Raw genomic sequence first — 24,981 nt, forward strand, 5'->3', positions numbered from 1 at the left:
TTGTTATACTTGCTTTGTGTGTTTGTTTTAACCACAGGCAGCAGCCAGGACTACCAGTACCTCGACAGGTAAAAAAATCTGTGTGTGTGATTTTGTTAGACTGTTTGCATTCCTCCTTTAGGATAAAAGTGTCTTTCTGGGAATGTATCTCAAACGATTCTGAGCCAGTCAGTCTGTCAGGCATCACCAACCACCCTGAAGTCATGATACTGTTTCGACTAGACACACACACACACTCAATTTAAGAACTCTGAATTCCGGCTGGCCTTCTGGGCCTCATTACCCACTCTGCGCCTCTCCACCCCGCACTATCGCAAACAGTAACATGAGCTACACGTGCACACTAAACACACACTCACACACACAGACACATTCTCACACAAATTAGGGATTATAAAGACCACTTCATCATTATCCATCAGGGTACAAGTCTACCAACCTGAAAACCCACAAGTAAAAACAAACAAACAAACAAAAAAATCACAACAAATGCAAAGCTGGAAAACCTAGCCACTTGAGCTAGCATGACTTCTCACAACGAGGGATATATGCATGAACACAGCATTACTGGATATTATAGATTGTCTTAATGTGTCACTGTCAGTTGTCATCTTCCACTCAAGGTATGTGTGTCTATATTTGCAGATCTTGTCGGCATTTCTGAGACCGCGCGGGCTGCCGCCACACTGCCATCTTGGGCCTGTGAGTGAGTGTAAAAATACCACCTATGAGAGGCGCAAAGAAACATTCTGGAGTGGGAAAACAAAAGCCAAGAATGGCGGCCGACTAACATGCCCGCAGAAACACACTCTCTCGCTCAACTTTTTTAGCTTAAAGCATTGTAACTTGTTAACCTTGAAGGTTTATAGCTTGTTTCCTTTTTAGACAACGTTTTGGCATTTCATCTTACTTCTTTTCCACTCTATAGAATTGCAGCCGATTAGCATTTTAGCCAAAGACTCCACATTTTTAATCACAAGAGAGAGCCTTTAGAGGGGGTGTGAAATTTATGGATTGGTTCCATTTCGGGCTCATCATTTTGTACCCAAAGATTGGCTTCATCTCACCATCCAGAAAATGGATTCAGGGATCCATGATGTCCAAACGGGCCAAAGTCATCCGCGACCACCTCCTCGTCATTTTTATTAAGGTTACTGGAGAGTTTGAGGGGTTTTGCTGACCACTTTTTTCCTCCAAGCCATTTTTTAAATTCCGGAATTCCACGCCGCTTGTCAGGGATGCTTCTGCTCACTTGGACCAAGATGCGCAGACGATGAGCACAGTAAGAGTAAAAATGTGTCTGCGTGACGCTCTTGCGGACAGGGGAGGAAAACGAGAACAGCTTCCAACCTCCTCGGAAAGTCGAAGGCTTTTTTTTTTTGTCTTCATGCATTTTAAATCTGATATGTTGACTACGATAAGCCTGTATTAGAATCCGATATAGTGAGATGCATGTCGCCCCCCCCCTAAAAAAATACACATACTTTACAGTCAGTCCATAATTAATAGATACTGTATGTACATTGAAGTGAAAGTGAAGAGCAACAAGAATAGCAGTGTTGTATGAAGGGAAAAAAAGACGTATCAAGTAGATACTGTCATAGTTAAGCGCGTGTGTAATTTTTTGGAATGTAGGTCAAGGTGAGTCCCATCTGCTCCTTCAATTTAACATGAATGTTTTCCACTCGGTGCACACGGCACATCCATCCTGTGCGCGTGCCCGTGCGTGTGTGTGGTGTGACGAATGCGTTGCGTGAGCCATGCCCAAAATAGACGCCGGCCAGCAGAGATGAAGAAGAAGGAAGATGAAGAAGAGCCCTGAGATCGGGTGCAGACATTTTTCCAATACAGGGGTGTGGTCTGGACCAGCATTTGGTCATATGAGTCGATGAATAATAATAATGAGGATGGCGGTTATGAACTCGCTAACCTGGACGCACGTGCAGCTTGCTGCCTCGCCTCAAAACAAAAGTATTGGATTACGTTTCTCAGCCAATCAGGAATCAATCGAGAAGTTTCCTTACCATCCCAAGCGCAGTGTTTGCGTGAATGAAAGCGAGTGGTCAAAAGTATTGGGACACACCCCACCGTGTGTAGTTTAGAGTGCAAGAGCAAATGTGGCATATGTTCATTTGGATACTCGATCCTGGGCACGAACTTTGCAGTGCATCCTGGGTGAAGAACTTGGGGAATGCCGGCTCGGTACCAAGGGTGACGGCAACAGTGCACCGACGAGCTGCGAAGCGGTCCCGGCATTCCTAGGATGGATTCCTGGGAATAACCCGGCAGTTTTGCATGACAGCCACCAAATTATACCAGAAGTCTGCCGTTTCGGTTTGAATTAGTAACAGCACAAGGTCAATGCTTAAGCGTTCATCTTGAAAATTCAGCCCCTGAAGCCAGTTTCACAGAGCATCATGAAGTTTGGCAGACATGTCCATTCTAAGTAGACCCACAAAAAAAGCCCCGATATGGCATGTCCAAAATTACACAATCCCTCGATCATTTTGGTTTAAATTTGACATTTTAGTGTTAACAGCTACTATAAAAATCAGAGCTTGGGCAAATGTCTTGAAAATTCAGCCCCCAAAGCCAATCCCACCTAACAATATTAAATTTGGTAGTATGCATGTCTATCATGAATGGAGCCACATGAACATCTCCCAAAGTCATAACCGAAGACACAGCAAGTCTACCATTTTTTTTAAAGCAGTTTTTGGAGAGTAATTTAGAAAATGCAAATATCCAGAGTCCTCTAAGAATGGGCGTCCTTGTACCGTGTATTGAATTTAATTTCACCCCCCCCCCCATGCTCAAGTTTGATGCCTCTCCATAAGACAGGAAACTCCAATAAATCATTTTATGCAAGCTTCGAGTTCGACCTAAAATATGCGATGACGTGAATCATGGCGCCCTCTGCGGGCAGACTAGTGATACAAAACGTACGCTTTTGAATTTGACATTTTAATCCCACCGCTTCTTGATTTTTATTGTGTATTTTTGGCTAATGACTTTCTTTTGATTAGTGACCAAAAAAAATCCTGATTTCGACGTGTTTTTAGCGCCACCTGTTGCGTTAGCATGGAGTTGATGACTTCCTGGCGATGAATGCGTGTGTTTGTGTGCGTGTACACGTGGGATTGCAAGTCGTCCTTGCTCGGGAATGTGGGTGGCACAATTTGTGTGTGCGCGCGTGAGAGAGAGAGAAGGATTTAAAAGAGTGTGTTTTTGGATGAGTGAGAGTGTTTTAAATGTTATCTGTGGGTGGGGTGGAGGGGGAGGGTGTTAGAGCGAGAGTGCCTGCGAGGGAGGGAGCCAGTGTATGTGCATACGTCGGAGCGGCCGACGAGAGTCTCAATTCACATCTGTCTCTCCTTGTCACACGTCCAGCCTCACTCGCGCACGCGCACAACTTTGTGTTGGCGTCTCAAGACGCGTGCACGCCGTCGGACGGGACACCCAAGCAACCAACCCCGCGACCAAGTGGACATTTCAGTGGCGGGAAAACACGAAGACACGAAGTCATCGTCCGTCCGGACGGTCGGACTGCGGAGGAGGTGACGACCGACGCAGCGACAGAGGACACTCACTGCTGCACGGAGGGTTTTAGGGGAGGGGTAATTTTCTTTTCTTTTTTTTTTTTTTTTTTTTTAAAGGACCGGCTCATCTCGGGCCCGAGATGCTTGAGCCATGACGAGCCCGCGGAGGACGACCGCGCTCCATCTCCGGCGGTCGATCAGCGAGCAGCTGAGGGAGTCCACGGCCAAAGCGTGGGATCTGCTATGGAGGAATGTGCGCGAGAGGCGGCTGGCAGGTCAGCCGTGCATGCTTGACTCCATTTTGGGCGCTTTTCACTTGATTGACAGCATGCCATCTTGACTGGTGACGTCACGCAATGTGTCCTCAATGCAGTCAAGTTGTTAGTGTGTGTGTGTATTTCGGGAAGGTGAATGTCACATTTAGAATGTGTTTGGGGTCATCCCGGGTTTCAGATGCCACCATGCGTGGTCCCTGGAGTGCGCATGCGTGCGACGTTGTCAAGTATTCCTCTCGCGCGCCAATGCACCAAGTTTAGGCTGTCGGGAGGCGGGGTACATTGTCGAGGGGGTGGCAGGTTTAGGTCAACCTGTCAGTAATTGATTGTTGATTAATTGTCCACACAAGCAGTGTAGCCTTTGTTCAATATTACCATCATTCTAATAATCAGTTACGGCATCATTGCCAAATGTTCTAATTCGAAGGTTTACCTAATGAAGTGGCTGCAGTATTGAGGCGCTCCTGTTGTATTGTTAGTCGAGAGGAAGCCATTGCGTTCGGTTAAACGCGGGAGTCAGAGTGATGTCATATGTTATGAATTTGCGCGCACGTGGATGTCTCTTGGTTTTGTGTGTCAATAGTTGATTCTAGTATGAATATTTGGACGTAATTAATTCATAATGTTGTGGCTGATGTGTTTAGTACCACTATTATAAATGTTTGTTGTGTGTATCGTGTTCTCTTCAATCATGTGTTGCCAGATTTGGAGCCTACGTGCTAATGCTAATGCTAGCCGCTGCTTAGGACCGCTATCGGTTCCTGCTGTAACTTATGGCAAACAAGCGTGTGCAGAGTAACATCCTATGTTATGTTATGCGCGCGTATGTGTGTGGGTGTGTGTTGCATCAATGTCAGAATTAATCACCCATATTTCCTGCACGTGAGTTGTTGTGTTACAGTACCACAATTATGCCTCTAGAGGGCAATCTCCTCAAATTACATGCTTAGGTGTGAGTGAGTGTGGAACTATGTGGAGCGTCATACTCGAGGATGTGGAATATTGGTCACTTGGAAACAATGGCAACATTCCTCACTAGGACACACATGCACACAAACCTAGAACTAAATTTGCTGACCATCTAAAACTAAATTGGTCTTGTGCCTTGAACCATGTTAGTGTAGAGTCTAGAACTAGTTTTTTTTTTTTTACAGACTGTACATAGGAACACACACACACACAAACTGGCCATTGTGTTTGCGTCCTCTCCCGGTCATGTGATCAAAAGGAATGGCATTTGTGGGAATCTCGCGATTGCAGGTGTGAGACACCAGCGTTGCTCTAAGCAACGTGGTTGGTCGTCAGGAAGTAGAGGGCGGGTGCCTCTGTTCCAAGTGAGGGCATGTCAGAGGAATTCTTGAGGAGTGTTTGGACAGGAATCATCCAGAGAAGTCAGTCTGTTCTATTTGTGAGTCCGCCATGGAGGAAGACGAGGTGGAAACAGAGTGTGGGACCCTTTTGGAGACGCCCAATAGCGGCGAGAGTGACAGCGACAGTGCCAATGAAGGGACATGCCTGGAGGCCATGACGCCCGACGGCCAGGATCACTACCTGAGGCTGGGCCAGACGCCCCGACGCCGCTCGGCCCTCCGCCTCTCGCGCATCATTGCCCGAAAGCAACTGCTTCGGAGGTTGGAGCAAGGTAGATCCCTCACGGGAAACCCAAAACCTTTTTGAGGATAAGGCATGCGTACTCGACGATCGGTATATCACCGAGGGAATTTGTCGATTTTGGAAGTCCCGGCGGATTCTATTTTGCTGCAGCTAATTCAGGCCTGACAAAAATGAAGGTTGCCAAAACAGGCTGCTGTAGAACATGAAACTAGTTAAACAATATATAGAAAGGCTGTTCAAACAGGCTGTCGTAGAGATCAAAACAGGAATGCACTGCCTGAATGGGCTGCTGTGGGAATGGAAAAGGGGATAAAACAAATGCTGCCCAATCTATCTGCCTAAAAATTGGAAACAGACATTGATACAAAGTGAAAGGAAGGACAAAAAAGGCTGCCTAGATGGGCTGCTGTTGGAATTGAAATAAGTAAAAAACAAAGGCTGCCTAAATAAACTGCTGGAGAAATGAGAACACTTGACGCCTTAGCGGGTATCTATGGAAATCAAAACCTAAAGTAAACAGTAATAGAACAAAGGCTGCCAAAGTGGGCCGCTAGAATAATTGAAACAGGAATAGAGCAAAGCCTGCCTAAACAGGCTGCTGTAGAGTTCGAAACGATAAATAATCAGCATAAAAATAAAGGTCACCGAGAAAGGATGATGTAAAAAATCAAATCAAATCAAAACATGAACTAAATGGGACTACAACGAACGGGATTAGAGCAAAGGATGTCTAAATAGGCTGCTGTGGAAATCAAAAGGAGAAGTGAATAGGACTGCAACAAAAGCTGCTTACACGGCTGCAGCATAAATTAGAACAGGGATGGAACACTGGTGCCTAAAAGGGCTGCTGTACTAATTAAAAGGGAGTTATATGAAACTAAATGGCTGCTCTGTGAAAAATGAATAGAAGAAAGGCTGCAAGCTGAAATGCAAATAGAACAAACGAGAGCACATGCTGCCCAAACGGGCTGCTGCTCATTGATCGTTTGCAATTGATTAAGCACATGTGACTCTTTTAGTGGCTGCAGCCATTGTTTTCATCGGTTCCCACTTCCTCTACTTCCTGTCACATGATGCCTGTTTTCCTCCAGATGTAAACACAATAGAGCAACGGAGCAAAAGTCAAAGCATCCCGACGTGCCAGGTCTTGTCATACCCGCCCGCGTGTGAAGTGTCAATTAAAAAAAAAAAAAAGATGACAGCAATAAAATGTGGCCTGCGTCGACAAGTTCTATCCTGCTGCTCAGCTGTCAATCAGTCGCTGCCTTGTTCATTTTATCTGAGTTGGAACTTTTTTTTGAGGGGGGAGGGGGGAGAACCTGTCATTAGTGTAGAATGCCCACACTAATTTACACTTTACACTGTACAGTATATTATGCAGCCTCTGCTAAAGCACAGCGGGTAAATATATGATGTGTTATTTGGTCCCCGTTTTATTAATACAAGTTAGGATGACGTAGTTGGGGAAATGAAGTGTGTGTGTGGAGCCCCCCCTGCTGGAGGAAATGCCTCATTACCCCTTCCCAAATGTTCTTAAATTGTCTCCTTGGGTTGACGTTGCCTTCATTGACAGTCTGAAATCATAATTTTCCCTCCACACAGGAGACTCTTGCTAGCTAGCTATCCAGCTCGCTATCTATCTAGCTATCTGTCTTTAGGTCTATCTCAGTGTTGCATTCAGTCCCACGTTGTCTTCCTGTTTCTGTTTTTATCCCGACTGTGCCGCCATCAGGAACGCCTGGGAATAACGGTTGGACAGGAAATAATGACACAAGATCGATGTCCCCAAAGTGGGAATGATTATTTATTCATTTCATCTGTTCAGATCTGGAAACCATTTCAGGAGCCATCTTTTCCCATTCGAAAGATTGAAATTGTCTATAGCAATATTTCTTCTTCGTTTTTTTTTTTTTTTCCTTTCCATTTTTTTTCACACACACTTGCATATACATACACCCGCAACCGATCAGGTCCAAACGGCCTTGTGTTACAGGCCGTTACAGCGCCCCCTGTTGCTTTGATTAAACTTGTTTTTGATGGCACAGGAAGAGAAAATACAAATTCCCAGACTTTTGAGCTTCTGTGGTATTGAGCAGGCGCCTGACAAAAAAAGCGGGAAATGAAAAGCTTGCCGGGACATTGTGGGAGGAATTACCTCACACACGCACACACACACACTCACTCACACAACTCAGCAGGGTAGGTGTCGGCCGGGATTAGCCACCCCATGTGTGCGTCCGCTGGCATATTTTTGTGCTAATTCATCTCTTGATTAAATTTTGCGATGCTGAGGAATAAGCCAAGCTTTGTTCCCTCACACACGCGTGCACACACACGCGTGCACACACACACACACACACACGTACACGTGTTGTGCATCTCTATGCACCCATGTCGCTTTCTTGGATGTTTGACGTCATGTTGCCATGGGAGTTTGTGTACCTACGCTCGCCTACGTCCCTTTCTTTGATGTTTAAAGTTGGGTAACAAAGGTAGTTGCGCGTCGTGACGCACCTGTGTCACATTCTCTTCATTTTTTACTCTTTTATCACAAACGGGCGTTGTACACCTGTGTCTCCTGATGCTGAAATTTTTTTTACGAATGGAGTTATGTACCTGTGTCTCTACCTCTGGTGTACAAAGTTAGAAAGATAGTTGTGCCCATGTGACATGCTACGAAGGGAATTGTGCACTTTTGTCTCTTTTTTTTAAAAGACATGTTCCCAACAGAGTTGTGCATCCATATGCAGCTGTGTCTCCTCATTTGATATTTAAAGTTACATTGCCGAGGGAGCTGCGCCTTGTGCAATCACGACAAGAGAAGAAGTCCAGCTGACCTCCAAGGCAAAGTCAAGCCAAGTGTAGCGAGTCATTTCCTGTGCTGAGGCCACACGGGCTTGGCGGCTGTGTCGTGGTGATGAAGGAGAGGAGCTAGTGGGAGCGTAGCGTCGAGCTAAGGGGGCGAGGAGGAGGAGGAGGAAGGGGGGACGAAGGGAAGTGTCTTGAGGCTGCTTTGAGATTTCAGAGGAGGTGTGAGGGAAAACTTGTGACACAGGCGGGATGAAGACGTGGCCCAAGCCATGAAGACATCAAGTAAGCAAGCTTGTCTTTTTTAGGCGTGTTGGCCAATGACGATGATGAGGATGAGGAGAGTTAATGACGAGGGCTCCCGGCTTTGGAAAAGTTGTGGGAAGGCGGCCTCAGGAAATCGGCATCATTAGCCGCTTTGATGGAGATAAAGTGTTGACCTTTGTTGGTCCAAGTCAGCTTTTAGTTGTTTTTCAAAATGTTATTGTGGGAACTGTTTTTGTTGCCGGGCAGAGTTTATTCATAGTCATTGGATCCTGAAGGTATATTTTATTCATTCATTTATTGTCCGTTATATCTTTGCAAGCAATTTTACATCCGTATATTTTTTTTATTTCATAATACATTTAACAAGGGTTAACTATGAGTGCATTTGATTTTGTCTTCCATAGTAGGTGTCTCAATATATATTTTTTAAATTGTAATTTTAATTTGCAAGGGTGTCTATCCCTTTAAACTTGATTTGCAGGCTTGTTTATGAATTTATTACTCTTATTTACCAAGTACCTAAATATGCAAGCAATTTTGCTCACATAATTTGTATGCATGTCTTGAATTAAATGTTATTATATTTTTAATATTTTCATCGAACAAAATACTCAAGCAATTGGATCTCACATTTAATTACATTTTTTTGTTTAATTTCATTTGTAGACTTACATGTACATATACTGTAAATTTCTTAGCCTATATATATAAATGATTTTTAATATAGTTGATTTAACCTTTTGAATGGATGGATGGAATATAATGTGCCATCTAAATATTATTTTACAACGGAAGGATATAATCAATTCCGTTTAATCTGCAGTTACACATTTATGCATGATTTTTTTATTTAAATATATATAAAAATATACAGTACCCATATAATTACTTTTTATGTACGGGCATGTCTATTTTTTTAATTGATTTATTTAAGCTATTCTAAAGAAGGAAGAAATTTATTGTGTTTGTCAAACATGATTGCTGGCTGCGTTGTGACAATGTTGTCAGTGTGTGGAGTCCTTTTTACATGATCAGAAACACACACAATACACACACACAAACCAAGAGCATCAAACACACAAGCAAAAAAAAGCAGTAAAGCGAGTTGTAAGAGTCCTTGTTGCCATGGCGACACTGTATAACTTGCATTAACGGCCAACTGTCGATGGTAGTTAGTCAGCCACAGCGCTAAAGTGTTGAGGCGTCAATAAAAGTCTGGACTTCCGACCTTCCCGCTCGTGGAATCATTCCTGAAAATTCCCAGTGCGTCGCTGCGGAACCTTCCTCCCACGTCCATCCGTTTGGAATGCTGGGATGCAACTAGCAGACTGTGTGTGTGTGTGTGTGTGTGTGTGTGTGTGTGTGTGTGTGTGTGTGTGTGTGTGTGTGTGTGTGTGTGTGTGTGTGTGTGTGTGTGTGTGTGTTGTTCATCGGCGTATCATTTTGCGTGTCTCGTCATTTTTGGGGTTTATTTGTATCTGCGTCGTTATTTGCGTGTGTACATCTGCGTAACGCTGCTCGCTTTCCCGCCTTGCAGAGCTGGAGGCCAAGGAGGCGTGCGATTGGCTGAGAGCTGCCGGCTTCCCTCAGTACGTGCAGCTGTACGAAGGTAACGGTCATGACTTTTGTTTTGTTTTTCCACTCTCCCTCCCACTTGTCCGTCTGGTCCGCGATTTCCACTTCCTGTCCAGAGAGAGAGGGGGATGGGATGGTGGGCGGGTGTTGATGGGTGGGGGGGGGGGTCATGGGAAAGGCCTTGTAATCACAACTGGGACTCTCCCAGTGTTCTTCTTCCTTTTGGTTTCCTGTCACTTTCATTTGTGCCCTCATTCATTTGTAACTCTTGGGGCGGGCATTTTGTGACGTTTTGGCTGTGTTGAATGAGTGCAGGATGAGATTCCTTAATCAAGGAGTTAAAAGTAGAAATGTATTCAAATGTACTTTTAAATTGTCCTTACTCTCACTGTCACGAAATGGAAGGCTATTTGCTCAACATCGTTTTGAGTAAACAGAAAAAAGAAATACTCCCAATTCTCTAAATGAGGGTCCTAGCATGCAAGCTGTTTATTTGTCTCGCCAAGGTGGGGCCCTGTTTTCGTGCCCAGTGCAAGTCTAGCACAAAGTGCAGTCTAACTACAAAACTCCACAAATGGGCGGAGTGTTCCTTCTTTTGGATCTTTGTACACGGTCGCAGCTAGAAAGGGGCGTTTGCGCCGTTGTGGGAGTGAGTGCAGCCGGCAATGGAAGCGGCTCCCTTCATTCTCTTTAAATCCACCATAGGAGAGGTGCGCAATCTACACGGCGGAAGGACTCGCTGGTGTCTATGCAGGAGATTGGCGCGCGCCAAGAACATTTAAAAAGAATTGCAAGAAGATCTTGACTCGCGAATGACGTTGGGCACTGTGAAGTTCAAGTGGGCACTTGGAGACTATCCTCCACTCCTGATCGTGCGTCCATGTGTGACAGGAAGACTCTCCACATAAAAGATAAATAGGCAGTCTCTGTCTCTCTCTCTCTCTCTCTCTCTCTCAGACTCTCAGTTTCCCATTAATATTTCCGCGGTGAAAAGGGATCATGACTTCTTGGATAGAGACCTGGTAGAGCCCTTGACCAGGTAAGCTTCTTGCTTGCTTTTGAGCTTGTCCTTGAATGACTGAGTGTGGGGTTTTTTTGTTTTTGTTTTTTTTACAGGCGCCTCAACACACTGAACAAGTCTGCCTCAATGAAACTGGACATCACCCAACTAAGGAAGAAAGTAAGATGTTTCATTGATAAATTGATTCATTCATTTATCACATTGAAATAGGCCACGCCTCTCCCAAACACGTTTTATTGCTGTTTGTCTTCTTCCCATTCTGTCCACCAAAACCTTTCCTCATATTGTAACATTTTAGTAACAGTTTAGCGCCATGATTGTCATTTTCTAGAACTTATTAGCAAACCTCTCACTTCAACGATTCATAGTTTCGAAGGTTTCCCATATCTGAAATCTGTGCTAAGATTGTTCAATCCTCAGGGGGAAGACTCGGATGAAGATGACCCGATGGCCATCAGCAAACGTTGGACATTTGAGTGGAGCAGCCGCCGGTGGTCCCGCCTGGAAGACTTCCCGTCGGACGGTGGTCCTCAGGGCGGAGGCCACGGCCCATGCAGCGCGGCGAGCAGCGAGAGCGCTCTGAGTGAGCTGAGCGAGCAGGAGTTGGCCGAGATCTCTTCGCTGCAAAGCGAGGACTCGGCGGATGCCATGTCGGTGGCATCCCTATCGGCCTTCTTCCAGCCGCCGCCCCCTGACCTCTCGCACTACAACTCCCTGCCCATCAAGGGGGTCCGCCAAGGACAGGCAGGGCGCAGCAAAGCCAAGGAGTTCCTGCGGCGGATGGAGGTGATGCGCACCTGGGGGCCGTCCACCATGCGCAAGAGCTCCAAACGCAGAGCGCCGATGGTCATTAGCGGACCCGTGCTGCAAGGGGAGGAACCCCTAGCCCTACAGGTCCTGCGGTGTACCCCTATCGACCAGTTAGAGCAAAACCTGGCCAGGAACAATGGCGAAACATCGCCCGGCGAGGTCGGCAACTGCGGCAATGACTTTGACGACGACTGCGCCGACCTTTCCAGGATGACCGTGAGTCCCATTCGTGATCCCACACCCCCGCGAGCACGGACAGCCAGCAAACGAAGCAGCAAATATCTGGAGGACATGGAGCTCCCCTTGCGGGGCAAGAGGCCCGATGCGCAGAGGAACCAGTTCCACTCGCATGAAAACCTCCTCATTCATGTCCCCAAAGACCACAAGCCAGGTACTTTCCCCAAAGCGCTGTCCATCGAGAGCCTGACGCCTGGGAGAAGCTCCGCCGACCTCGCCGTCTCCCGACCATCCAAAAGCAAGAACCCGGACGACATCTGGTCTTGCCGTCCACTGTCTAAGCCCTCGTGCCCGAAAGCTCCGAGGGGCAGCCGTGTGAGCGTGTACGACAATGTCCCCGGTTCCCACCTATACGCCAGCACGGGAGACATCCAGGACCTGGAGAAAGAGGACAACCTGTTCCCGCACTTGGATGACATTATCCAGCACGTCAGTGGCCTGCAGCAGATCGTGGATCAGTGGAGCCGCGGCGTACTCGCGGACAGTGAGGATGGGGAAGATGGCGATGTCTCCCAGAACGATACCGACTCCGTCGGGACCAGTCGGGACAGAAGGGATTCCGGCGTTGGGGCCTCCTTGACAAGACCGCGGTAGGAAATACATTGAAACTCGGGGTGCATCGTCGTAGGATCAAGATCGTTTTTCCATCCGTTATCTGAGCCGCTTACCCTCCGCAGGCTGCGCTGGCCCAGTTTCAGGACGTCTCACCATCTCAACCAGCCGTCTTCGTCGCTTCACATCAGCAGCCAGTCGGCCGCGCAGCTCAGCCTGCTGCACAAGTTCTCCTTGCTCCGCCTCACTGCCATCATGGAGAAGTACTCCATGTCCAACAAGCACGGTTGGACCTGGTGGGTACAAGAGCATCTGCTAGGGGTCTGCTTGCGACTTGCTTGCCTTTTGCGGCCCATTTTCGGCTCAATTGTTTCAGGTCCACCCAACCTGGTTTTTGCATTTTTAATTCAGCCCTAAAAGCCAGTTTCGTTTAGCAGCATGCCATTTAGTCGACATGGCTCAAAAAAGCTTGAAAGCCACGCCTGGAAAAGCACGGGAAGGCAGCCATTTTGGTTTGAAGTGGCCATTTGACGGTAATTTTGTCAAGGGTCCCTCAGAGACAAATTCTTTGATTGCTACCAAATATGAACGACAAAAAAAAAACAACTCCTGTTTTCTTGCAGGTCTGTACCAAAATTCATGAAGCGTCTAAAGTCTCCCGACTCCAAGGAGAAGAGCGTGTTTGGGGTCCCGCTCATCGTGCACGTACGACGTTGCGGCTTCCCGCTGCCCCTTTGCCTTCAGCAGGCTCTTGCCCACCTCACGCGCCATTGTCTGGACCAGGTACTTGCGGCAAGCAGATCTTCACGATAAAAATAAAACGCAAGATTTTGCCACAAAAGACAACATTTGACCAAGAATGGAGTTATTTCCCTCCAGGTGGGCCTGTTCCGCAAATCTGGTGCGAAGTCTCGCATCCAATCACTGCGTCATCGGTGCGACGCCTCTCCCGATAGCGTGGACTACGAGGAGCAGTCGGCTTACGACGTGGCCGACATGGTCAAGCAGTTCTTCCGGGACCTTCCGGAGCCCCTACTGAGCAACAAGCTGGGAGAAACCTTCTTGCACATCTACCAGTGTAGGTAGCCAGGCTAGCTGCTAAGCTACCTTTGCGGTTTTTCAGATGGTTCATGCCGAGAGTCCAAGGATCATTCAGTGGGAATAGTTTAGGGAGTAATGCAATCTGCCAGAATGTTATTGTGTCAATACTGCAAAACTACGTTTTACCATCAAGTCTCGATATTTTGCCTCGCCCAGACGTACCCAAGGAGCAGCGTTTGCAGGCAGTGCGGGCAGCCATCTTGTTGATGGCGGACGAAAACCGCCAAGCGTTGCAGACGCTGCTCTATTTCCTGCGCGATGTGGCGGCACAGGTTGACGAGAACCAGATGACGGCCGCCAACCTCGCCGTCTGCCTGGCGCCGTCCCTCTTCCACCTCAGCCTGACCAAGAGCGACACGCTCTCGCCAAGGTACGTCGTCGCTGTGCAGTCCGATACGCAGGATTGAAATATACCGTAGCGACGAAAAGTATTGGGTGTTGGACGTGTTCGGCATACACTGGGTGTATTGTTGATCATGAACTGATTGATGTTCACTGTTGTCCTTCCGATGATGGTGAAGGTCCATCCAGAGAAAGTATGGCAGTGGGCGACCGGATCAGAAGGACTTGAACGAAAACTTGGCTGCGACTCAAGGCTTGGCTCACATGATCACAGAGTGTCCGCGCCTTTTTCAGGTTTACTTTTTTTTAAATTTATGATTTATGATGTAATTTTTTTTTTTTTGCATTTCTGATTTTATTCATAACTGTAAAGTCAGAACCACTTTAACCCTCAAAACACAATTTTGTTGTGAAAATTTTACAACAAAGTAACAACGTCTGTTCATCGCATGCCGAAACCCGGGATCGAACCAGGGACCTTTAGATCTTCAGTCTAACGCTCTCCCAACTGAGCTATTTCAGCCGCTTGTTGGAGTTCACTACGCCGGTTTCACCAGTCAATCAATGAGATCTTGTCGGCCAAAATCACAGCAGCGAGTCACAGGACGCATCATAGCTAAAGCAATTGCAACAAAGAAACCATTTCTGTGCCCTTACATGCCGAAACCCGGGTTTGAACCAGGGACCTTTAGATCTTCAGTCTAACGCTCTCCCAACTGAGCTATTTCGGCTTCTTGTGGAGTTAATTAACTAAGGCCTTTGCACCAGTCAATTAATGGGATCTTCGTGGCCAAAAAAGAGTTATAGGACACATCGTAGTACAGTAATCGCAACAAAGAAACTATTTGTGTTCCTCACATGCCGAAACCCGGAATCGAACCAGGGACCTTTAGATCTTCAGTCTAACGCTCTCCCAACTGAGCTATTTTGGCCGCTTGTTGGAGTTCACTACGCCGGTTTCACCAGTCAATCAATGAGATCTTGTCGGCCAAAATCACAGCAGCGAGTCACAGGACGCATCGTAGTCCAATCATCACAACAACAAAATAATCTCTGTGCCTTACATGCCAAAACACGGGATTGAACTATGGACCTTAACAGCTTCAGTCTAACACTCTCGTCCCTGAGCTATTTCTGTCTGTTGTTGGCCGGGCTAAGGATGGTCCACAGTCGGTCAAAAGAGACGGTGACGAGTCCACACGATGGTCCTCTCACAGATCCCTGAGGAGATGGTCAGCCAGTCCCGTAACTCTTACATGGAAGCCGAGCTTGCAGCGCCTCCTCTGGGTGAGCTGGGTAAGATACGCCAGTGTGACATGGAGGAAGACGGAGAAGAAGTGGACGAAGAAGATGAGGAGATCGATGAAGGATCCTACCATGCTTATGTGGAGAAGCTGATCCACAACCTGCTGAAGGAGACCAAAGACAAAAGCAAAGCGTGGATATGTCGACCGGCAGGAGAGCACGTGGAACTGGCCTCCAAAAAGGTTCTCACTTCATTCATACTCATGGTGCACACACTGGACTTGAAAGAGGGCTGCGATGCAAACACCCTTTTCGTTTGTTCATTAAATAATGTATTCCTTTCAAAATATATGGGAAGAGGACCTTGAACAAAATAATCGCACAGTGAATTTTAAAGCTCTCATGCGACTGCTCAAACACACCCGTGCGCTCTTAGCGGCTGTGTTCGTGCCTTCAGGTGGGTGACGGCAACCCTCTTCGGCGTTGGCGCGTCAGCACGGAGGTGGAGGCCACGCCCGCTGAGGTTCTTCACCGGCTACTGCGAGAGCGCCCCCTCTGGCAGATGGAGCTACAGCAGGAGAAGGTTGTGGAAACGCTGGACAAGCAAACAGACGTGTACCGGTACTGCTGTCACAACATGGCGCCGCAGCCGCGCACAGACTTCGTCATTCTCAGGTACACTCACCGCAGGCGGGGACGAAAAACATTGACTTGTTGCCAGTCAGTCACATGACTCGTCTGGAGAAAATAATCAACTTTAATTGTCACGGTGATGCTTCCCGTCAGGTCCTGGCGTTGTGACCCAATTAAAGGCTGGTGTGCACTGGTGTGCGTGTCGGTGGATCGCGACGACGGACCGCGGACGGCGGTGCGGGGCGTGGTCCTGGAGTCCCACTACCTGCTGGAGCCCTTTGGCATGCCGACCAGAACCAGACTGACGCACGTCTCCAGGGTGGATCTCAGGTATGAGTCAACAACATTGTCCCGAAACTATTTGTTTTTCAATGTCATTGTCATTTTCTCTTGTGGCCTGCAGGGGGCGCGCTCCAGAATGGTACAACAAGGCGTACGGGCACCTCTGCGCCAACGAGGCGCAGAGGATCCGGGCCTCGTTCCTCAGGGCGGTAGAACCTTCCCAATAGAACCAGGCCAGTTGGACCTCCACGCTGAGCCTTGCGGTACAAGAACACATCCACGTACTGTAGCGCTGCGAAAAGCGCACTGTATGCAGACTTTTTTTATTTGTGGGCTTCTCACATTCACCTCTTTGGTGGTGATGTCATCACACATTATTGGAACATTTTGGACTTGTCTTGACCTGAAAAGGTAAAGAAGAAGAAGGTTCCAAATTTCATTGCTGTCATGTCTGAGACATGTGATTGTTGCACTGCTTCTGGGAAGCATGATGAGTGTGTTTTAGTGTGTGCGTGTGTGTGCATGCATGTTTGTGTGAGAGTGTGAGTGAGTGACTGAGTTTGTGATTGAGAAAGCGTGTGCGAGAGTACTTTTGTGTGTAGTGTGAGTGTCAGTGTTTATGTGAGAGCGAGAGTGTGTCTTTGAAAGAGTGTGCTTGTGAGAATTTGTGTGTCACCGTGACCGTGAGTGTGTGTTCGGAAAAGTGTTTATGAGAGTGTGTGTGAGAATATGTGTGTGTTTGTGTGCGCGTTCGTATGTTGTAAATAAGAGCTTTTCAGGGTGTCGCTATCATATTGATATGCTAACGATAAGCAATAAGAAACAAATGCTTTAGTGTCTTTCGTGCTGCTGAGGAGCCTTCATCGCCATGGCAATGCTATGGTACAATACAAGTTGCCACGTACAACACAGAATTGTTGTTTTGAAATAAAATGAAAAACGTATTTTTTTCTCATCTTTTTATTTATTTCTTTTTACAGCTCAAAAGAGGACCATATTGACTGATTTAATAATGTTTCCTGCTTAAAGGACAACATTTCACGTGCCAGCGTTATGATGTGTGAATCTCAATGTAGACACAGCATTTACATTGGTGACCAATCTGGATCAGATCGGAATTCAAATTGTCGACTTCCTGGTTTGAAGTCCCATTCAACGTAGCTCGGTCACAGTAATTCTGTGTGTGTCCACGTAGGGGCGCTGTTGCCTTGCTGATAGAAATCAGTTCGACTCCCGTGGAGAGAAGCCATCAATTGATGCATCAATAAACTCATCTATCGCCATATTCGTGTAAAACCCCATCCATCATCCAACTATGGATTCATTCATCTGTATATTCTTTCCAATAATCTGTCATCCAGCTGTCCTTACACTAACCCATACCTTCATCTATCTGTCTGTCTGTCTGTCTGTCTGCCTGCCTGCCTGTCTGTATCTATCGACATCCATCCATGCATCCATCCATCCAGTCCTCTGATAGGCAATCTGTCAGGTTCCAGTTGTTCTCTGTCACAACTAATCAGACGTCAACCAGCAGTCAAATGCATGATGTCCACTTGTGTTACTTCCTGTGCACTCTGGCACCACCGCTTCAAACAAACACTCTGCAAGGCTTGAGAAGACCCAAGCTCTTGACGGATGGACGCAAGAAGAAGAAGAAGAAGAAGGGCGACAAGAGTTTCAGCCAATCAGGAGCCAGAGCCAGTACAGAGACGCCCTGCGGGAAGAACCTTTTGTTACACAAGACAAAGCTTTACAAGCCTTTGTGTGTCTTGACAAAGAGGAATGTGACACGCGCGCACACACACAAGGCCTGAGAATATCATTCTGATGTCGCCGCTGTCGAGAGACTGCATCTCAGAAGTGAGTGGTGGAACATCAAGAGTGGTTGCATGTAATGAAAATCCATTCACACACACACACACAGACCACTCACTGGTAAATGGATCTGCCTGCCAGCAGATGCGACCTGCTGGAGGAAGTCCTGCACTGTGAACTGTGTGCACAACACAAAAAGCAGTCCTTGTACTAGCCTTATGTATTCTGCATATGTATTGGAAAGCACTTTGTGGCCTACATGAGCAGTCAGTTCTGCCAACTGGCTGAAGACAGCTGCGATGGGCTCCTCGTGAGGAGAAGCGGCTCGGATGGATGGCTGGATTAATGGTATTGTTTTTATTTTGTTTTGATTTTACAGTCATTTATTCAACTTGTTTATCATATTTATTTTGTTAATGTATTTTATTAAATTGTCCCAACCGTCCATCCATTTTCGAATCCGCTTCTCCTCACAAGGGTCGCGGGCGTGCTGGAGCCTATCCCAGCGGTCTTCGGCAGTACGCGGGAGACACCTTGAACTGGTTGCTAGCCAATTGCAGGGCACACATAAACAACAATTCACGCTCACATCTAGGGACAAAATTAGAGTATTCAATTAACCTGCTGTAATGTCGGAGAAAACCGGAATACCTAGGGAAAACCCACGCAGGCACGAACATGCAAAACTCCACACAGGAAGGGCGGAGCTGGAATCGAACCCTGCATCTCTGCACTGTGAGGCGGGCATCACATATTAAATCATATTTATCGTTTATTTTGCATTGTATGGCTCGTATTTTAATTGATGGACTGTATTTTAGTTCGTTGTACATATTGTACTCATTCTGTGGATGGAGAAATAGTTTCATGTAAAAAGTGTATCAAATTGATCGATTCATTAAATACATGCATTCCATCTTATTGTATCGTATATAATATTTTGATTGTTGTTGTTATTCATTTGATTAATGTGTTGTAATTACTTAATGTAATATTTGTGAATGATTGATTTTTGAATTTTATTCCGCTGTATTTAACTTGTTCAAACGTTCGCACTGGTATAGCTACGTGCACGAATATGCGTCTGAGGACGCCATCCAAGCAGCAGGGTGTCCAAGTGCGCATGCGCGGTCAACGGTGGCCCACCGCAGCCAGGGGGCGTCAACATGGCGCTGTTAGACGCTGGCGTCGACGTCGACCTCGCGGACTGACTGACAGAGAGCGAGCGAAACGTACGCGGCCCAGAAGAGAGAGAGCTCTAAACACCCTCCCCCGCCCCCCCATTCCCCAGCCGTACGAAGCCGAGCGCGGTACGAGGACGCCCGCGTCGCTTGTGAACGAACGTTCGCGCGCTCTCAGTGTGGTTCCTCCTGCGCGGTGGATGTGTTTGTCCTCGCCGCCGCCGCCTCCGAGCCTCAGCTTGTAGGGCAGGTGCAGGACACCCGTTCTCGTCCTCTCCTCGGAAGAGAGGGGTGGGAAAATGTCGAGCGAGAAGCCGCTTTCGGCACCACCGGGCTCGGCTTGCTCGCTGACGGCCACCGACTCCTCCTCCTCCTCTTCACCGCCGCCACTGCCCCTTCCGGGGGAGAGGATGCCGTCGTCCGCCGCCGTCTCCGTGGTGCTGCCGGCCGGCGTCATCAACCCCGCCGTCCCGATCAGGAATATCCAAATGAAATTCGCCGTGCTGGTGGGCCTCATCCAGGTTGGCGAGGTGAGCAACCGGGACATCGTGGAGACTGTTCTCAACCTGGTGAGTGGACCACCCGCCCCTCTCCATCACACACATTGACTCCTCCATGTTTTATTTGACGCCTCATGACTCTTGTTGAAGGGATGATGTCATTTGTTTTTTCTTCAGTTCAGGGACTCAAACGATTAAATATGAATTTTAATGGATGAAAGGAGCGCGTGCTTCCCCTCCCTCCCTCTCGCTCCGTCTCAATCTCGTCATCCTCATCCTCATCAGGAGCGGCCATTGTTGACTTAATGGCGCCGATAAAAGAAAAAGCCCCCCTCCAATTGCCCCCCTTTTCGGTCCCTAGTGCAGGTGGTGTCAACATGGCACCAAGGTGGACAAAGGCCCACTTAGCATGATGATGCTATCCATCGTTATGCATCCATTGTGGATGATAGGAGGAGGGTCGTTTTTGGATAGGGAGGGGGGGATTGCACAAGCCCCCGTTAATGCAAAAAAAGTGAGGGTAATGAGGTTAAGGGTGGCACATATGGACACGCGTACCCGCATTTTGTTTGAGTGTCGGTTTTAACGCAGCCGTCACCCTTGCGGATTTTAATCCCACTTTTTGGGGTTACGAAACAGGCGGTGATACTAAGATTGACTCTGCAAGTCCCCTTCCTCCACACATGCATCATACATGCATGTGAGCGGCCATGTTGTTTTTATCTCAAGAGCTGACCTCAGAGCAGCAACGTTTCTTGGTGATTTTTTTCCCTACCATCCTCCTTTCACCGCTGTAGCCTATTTAAGTGAAGGACAGCCAACAAACAGCTGGACTGTACCATTCTGTGAACCCCCGCGCCGCCAGCCTCTTCCTCCTCTCCTCCCAGGTGTACCGATTGCCCCCCGCTGTTCCCCCTTGAAACCCCCCCCCCCCAAAAAAAACGCAGCACACGCTAATCTAAAACGCCGGTCGGCCGGGGCCGTGCCATGCATTTAAAAGCAGGAGGAAAGGCGGGGGAGGAAGGGGGGCACTGGGGAGAAAGAGGGGTGTCTGAGGGAGGTGGGGGAGGACGGGGAGGTGGATGGATGCTGCAGTATGCTGGGGAATCATGCAGAGGATGCGCAGGGACGAGGTCAGAGCTGCTGCTTATGGATAGATGTCATACAAGTGCTTTAAAACGGCTGCTGAAAGAGGCACGCTAATGCTAAGTCACTTCATATGTCCCACATGATTGAAAAGTGACTTTTCATGATTGATAAATTGTTGGGTCATCTTGTTGCAAGTGACAAAAAAATGAAAAGTAGAGCTGAAGTGTTTTTGGATGTGCAGGTTGAAATTTCTCTCTTTAAAAACACTGTATGCTTCATGCTAGCAGTCGCTAGCATAGTGAGTGAAAGTACTTGGAAGCTGAGATAATTCGCCGGTACCATTGACACAATCCAGCGACGGAGGGTAAAAAGCTCACTTTGAAGGGCACTGTGAAAGGGGAAAAACCTTTATGAACATTATAAACGAGACAAAATGTATAGTTGACGCTGCAAAAACTCAAGGCGATAATGTTCATAACTAAAACCATTGTTCTGCCTCTGAAGCTGGTAATTCATTCCCCAATAATTTCTTGTCTCTACCTTTCAAACGATTCAGTGTCACGGGAAAAAAAAAAGCTTTGATGTAGTAAAGGACAAAAAAACCCAACTCTGAACATTATGTACGCGCCGACACATAATGAAGCGCAAAGCTTCTCCTTTTCACTACCTTTCACACAGACCAGTGACACAGAGAAAAGACGGCATTGATTGGCAGCGTGAAAGTGGAAAAACCCTGATGAATGTGAACCACGGGCCGACGTAGAAAAAGAAATGTAGGTGACATCAAGTTCCTAAGTAAAGTCAAGGAATTTGCAATTTGCCTTTGTATCCATTTCCTTGTGTGCACCTTTTATATTGTCCAGGGACACTGGGAAGATAGACTTTTTTGACAGTGTGAAAGGGGAAAACGTCATATGAACATTACCTGTGTGCCGACCGTCAAAAAGAAGTGCTAAATCCAATCCTTGTCTGTACCTTTCACACAGTGCAGGGATATTGGGGAAAAAATACTTTATTGACAGCGTGAAAGGGGGGGGGGAACCTGTAAGAACCCAAGTTGATGATGTAATATTCCTGAAATGAGCTGCATTTTTCTGTGCTGGAACCGTCATGTGCTGCGTCCAGTCGCTAATCAGCCTCTGAGGCAATGTTGCATTTCAATTAAAGCAGACGAAGACAAACGAGAGGCGGGTGAAAAAACCTCGGCGGATCGCCGAAAGATCCGTTATCCTCGCGACCGCACTCGCACCGCCGCGCACCACCGACGACCGTATTGATTCTGACACAGCGGTGTAACTGATGGCCGCTCGGGTCCGATCGCATCAGCTACGCTCGCCGTCTGATGTGCCGCCGAGCAGGAAGGAATAAAACCAGGGTGTTTTTATTTTATTTTTTTTAAACCCCGGACACACACACACACACACTCAGCTATTATCGGCAGCATCCCAGTTGTCATGGCAACACTGCTCTTAGAGTGCTCGCTAGCAGACGCTGGACCACCTGCTGCCATTCTGCACTTCTTCACTTAAGCTCCCCCCCTTTGCTTCTTCTCCTTGGCTCCACAGTCTCCACTTTGCTGCATCGCTCAATTGTTTGCTACCTCTGGCAAGCAGGATGTCGAGTAGATTTCTCCTTGCCAAAGTACTCCACGCGCCACTATCTATACTCCACAGTCTCCATTTTGCTGCAGTGCGCCGGCGCGTGTTACTTCCTGCACCTGCAAAGTTAAGTAAATATTTCACCGGCAAAATAAATCCACGTGCCGTTTTGGGTGTTGTTACTACCCGAGAGTCGAGACATGTTTGTCGCCTCTGCAAAGCATAAAGTCGATCCCATCACCCGTCGTTCAAGAATATCGTCATTGCTCTACATCTTCACTTTGCTGCAGCACTTGGTTGTCTAACTGCCCCTCGTCTCCTTTTGGATAAAATTTGTCAAATAAGACAACGCCGATAGGCCACGGTTGGCATTTTGCTGCCGTGCTGTTTTCTTGCTCAGGTCTAATCCATTAATTTCTTACTTGTCATTTGAGTCTGGATGGAAGCATCCCCCCCACCCCTCCATCCTCAAATCTAAAATGGTAGAGTCCTGTCCTCTTATGTCATCGTCCATGTGGTGCATGTTATGATTAGTGTTGCCCTCGCCACACTCTTGAAGTGTTTTTAAACACCAAACAGTCGCAGTGTGTATTTTTAGAAATGGGACAAAAAAATACTTTTCTTTTCGTTCGTGACTTTGTTCCGCATCTCTTTTCGTCCCGCGTCGCCCCTGCAGGAGGCCTCCTCCTCTGGGTCTCGTTATCCCCTTTACACTCTCCCCTCAAGCCCCAAGGTCACACCTCAGCACGTTCGCATGACATGGATAGGCGCTCGCCTTAAGGCAGGGTACGGTGATGCCTCGAGATGCCGTGACCACGCTCATAATTCCAAACGCTGGGATCTCAAATCATCTTTCGTCATTGAAATGAATGGGAATGCCATTAATTCATTTCGGGCCCCTCTTCATTCAACATATAGTTTTTTTTTGGTGTTTTTCTTTTTTAAGAAGGCAAAATAGAACCCTATAATAATGTACTTTATTAAAACGTACTAACAATTAAACATGATTTCCATTCAATTCATTGCGCTGCTCCTTCTGATGTGCCCGCCTTGACCACCGGGAGGCGGCATAATACAGTCATGCAGGCACAAATGAAGAAGAATCTTTTTTTTTTTTTTTTTTTTTAACCACTACTACTGAAGTGACTCAGTAAGACGTCGTAATATTAATTATTTTTTGTCAAGGATAAGGAATTGTATGGGTGCCAAACTAACTAACTATTAGCATTTCAATGGTGTTTTCCGCTCTATGTTAGCATTAAGCTAGGGGACCGTCCTTGAGGCAACGTTGTTTGGTTGTTTTAAACACACGATGCGTGATTCTCAGATTTTTTTTATGTTTAGTCTGACTGCAAACCAACTGGGAGTGCCTCTTTGGTGAACATTTTTCTTACTGAGGAGAATTTACTTGGATTTGCTACATCAGAGGTGCAAAGACATGAAATATCAAATATGGTACATCAGAAATGTATAAACATGTGACACAAACATACTACATTAGAGATGCACAGACACAATAGACCAAATAATTATGCACCTCAGGGCTAATCCCTCAACTAACGGCGGCGCTAAGCTTCTTGTTAGCTCCTTTGGCGCTATTGTTTCGACACTATTGTGTTCCAATATATGTAATGTGTGTAGGGGGGGTGTTGCTTCTGTAGTGTGTGTCCTTAGATTGCGTCTGTGTGTGCGTGATTACACTCCTGTAGTGCAGTGGAACTAAATGTGTGTGTGTGTGTTACACAATTGATTAATGAGAGTACAAAGCGATGCTTTACTGTCCTCCTGCACCTTCTTCGGCACTGCACATTGTCTCGTGTAACACACACACACACACACACACACACGACGCTTCCCTCTTGGAGCCCACATCATTGCCTGGCAGGGCTGATTTTAAATTCATGCTGGCCTAGTTCGTCTTTCTCCCTCGGCTCCACACGCGCACGAACGCACACACGCATCTGCTTTTCCTTGAAGTATATCGAAGTGTCGTTATTCATCACACTGCATACCGCAGTGGAGCGTTGAAGCAAACTAGTGTGTGTGTGTGTGTGTGTGTGTGAGGTCACTGACAATTGTGTTTTCAAGACACACACACTTGCACATGTTGGCAGACATGTTGGAGGTGCGAACGATGCATTGGCAGCAGGAGTGTATTTTCTCTTCAGGAAATAGACTCCTCCCATTGATTGCGGCCATGAACCCAACTCATTCCCTCCACGCGGACATATGCACATGCGCACAGTTGTGATGGCGCGCTGCGGAAGGTTAAACAAGGACCAAGCTGCGGTGGTATTTGATACAATTTTAAAAAATGGATGTCAACACCAATCAGAGCATTCGTGAGGGATGCGTCAGATAAAAACATGATTTCGGACAATTATGTCCGTCATGTGAAATTGGATTTAACGTTCGTAACAATGACGTTGTGTGTTGAGAATCGCAGAATAACTCAATATTATTGTGATGTTTTGCCAACGGTAATAATACCACA

General features: G+C 47.0%; 2 protein-coding genes and 3 non-coding genes across 15 annotated transcripts in view; 2 read left to right on the plus strand and 3 right to left on the minus strand.

Annotated features, from left to right (window-relative positions):
* The first annotated feature begins 645 nt into the window (after nucleotides 1-645).
* LOC147194025 (stAR-related lipid transfer protein 13-like) lies at nucleotides 646-16,670 on the plus strand. 7 transcript variants are annotated; one of them, XM_086131999.1, is made up of 16 exons: nucleotides 646-702; nucleotides 3,391-3,557; nucleotides 3,657-3,814; nucleotides 10,041-10,112; nucleotides 11,036-11,117; nucleotides 11,195-11,258; nucleotides 11,520-12,736; nucleotides 12,824-12,994; nucleotides 13,322-13,481; nucleotides 13,578-13,776; nucleotides 13,956-14,169; nucleotides 14,321-14,435; nucleotides 15,359-15,628; nucleotides 15,844-16,061; nucleotides 16,173-16,349; nucleotides 16,423-16,670. In XM_086131999.1, the coding sequence occupies exons 3-16, from the start codon at nucleotides 3,691-3,693 to the stop codon at nucleotides 16,526-16,528; spliced, it is 3,189 nt and encodes a 1,062-aa protein (XP_085988125.1). In that variant the 5' UTR covers nucleotides 646-702; nucleotides 3,391-3,557; nucleotides 3,657-3,690; the 3' UTR covers nucleotides 16,529-16,670. The 7 variants fall into 7 exon arrangements, with proteins under 7 accessions (XP_085988125.1, XP_085988126.1, XP_085988124.1 ...); XM_086131998.1 differs by lacking the exon at nucleotides 646-702 and having other exon boundaries at nucleotides 3,325-3,557; XM_086132000.1 differs by lacking the exon at nucleotides 646-702 and having other exon boundaries at nucleotides 3,324-3,814.
* Nucleotides 14,592-14,664, minus strand: trnaf-gaa (transfer RNA phenylalanine (anticodon GAA)). Its single transcript has one exon. It is a non-coding gene; the product is annotated as a tRNA-Phe (tRNA).
* trnaf-gaa (transfer RNA phenylalanine (anticodon GAA)) lies at nucleotides 14,800-14,872 on the minus strand. The gene has a single exon. It is a non-coding gene; the product is annotated as a tRNA-Phe (tRNA).
* On the minus strand, nucleotides 15,001-15,073 carry trnaf-gaa (transfer RNA phenylalanine (anticodon GAA)). The gene has a single exon. It is a non-coding gene; the product is annotated as a tRNA-Phe (tRNA).
* A 2,633-nt stretch (nucleotides 16,671-19,303) lies between the features above and the next one.
* nbeaa (neurobeachin a) overlaps nucleotides 19,304-24,981 on the plus strand; it is a 46,619-nt gene continuing 40,941 nt past the window's right edge. For all 5 annotated transcript variants that reach the window (XM_086131992.1, XM_086131994.1, XM_086131993.1 and 2 more), the window contains exon 1: nucleotides 19,304-19,869. In XM_086131992.1, the coding sequence (XP_085988118.1) occupies nucleotides 19,600-19,869 (270 nt within the window). In that variant the 5' untranslated portion in view covers nucleotides 19,304-19,599. The remainder of the gene's footprint in view (nucleotides 19,870-24,981) is intronic.

Source organism: Hippocampus guttulatus, chromosome 15, assembly GCF_054856545.1.
Source record: "Hippocampus guttulatus isolate MCC_2025c chromosome 15, RoL_Hgut_1.0, whole genome shotgun sequence".
Classification (NCBI taxonomy): Eukaryota; Metazoa; Chordata; class Actinopteri; order Syngnathiformes; family Syngnathidae; genus Hippocampus; species Hippocampus guttulatus.

Excerpts from the sequence above, each read along its gene's own strand:
- LOC147194025 (XM_086131997.1), top strand. The coding sequence starts at position 5,234 with ATGGAGGAAGACGAGGTGGAAACAGAGTGTGGGACCCTTTTGGAGACG. Across the intron at positions 11,259-11,519 it reads TCACCCAACTAAGGAAGAAA|GGGGAAGACTCGGATGAAGA; the intron begins GTAAGATGTTTC and ends TTCAATCCTCAG. Across the intron at positions 13,777-13,955 it reads CTTCTTGCACATCTACCAGT|ACGTACCCAAGGAGCAGCGT; the intron begins GTAGGTAGCCAG and ends TGCCTCGCCCAG.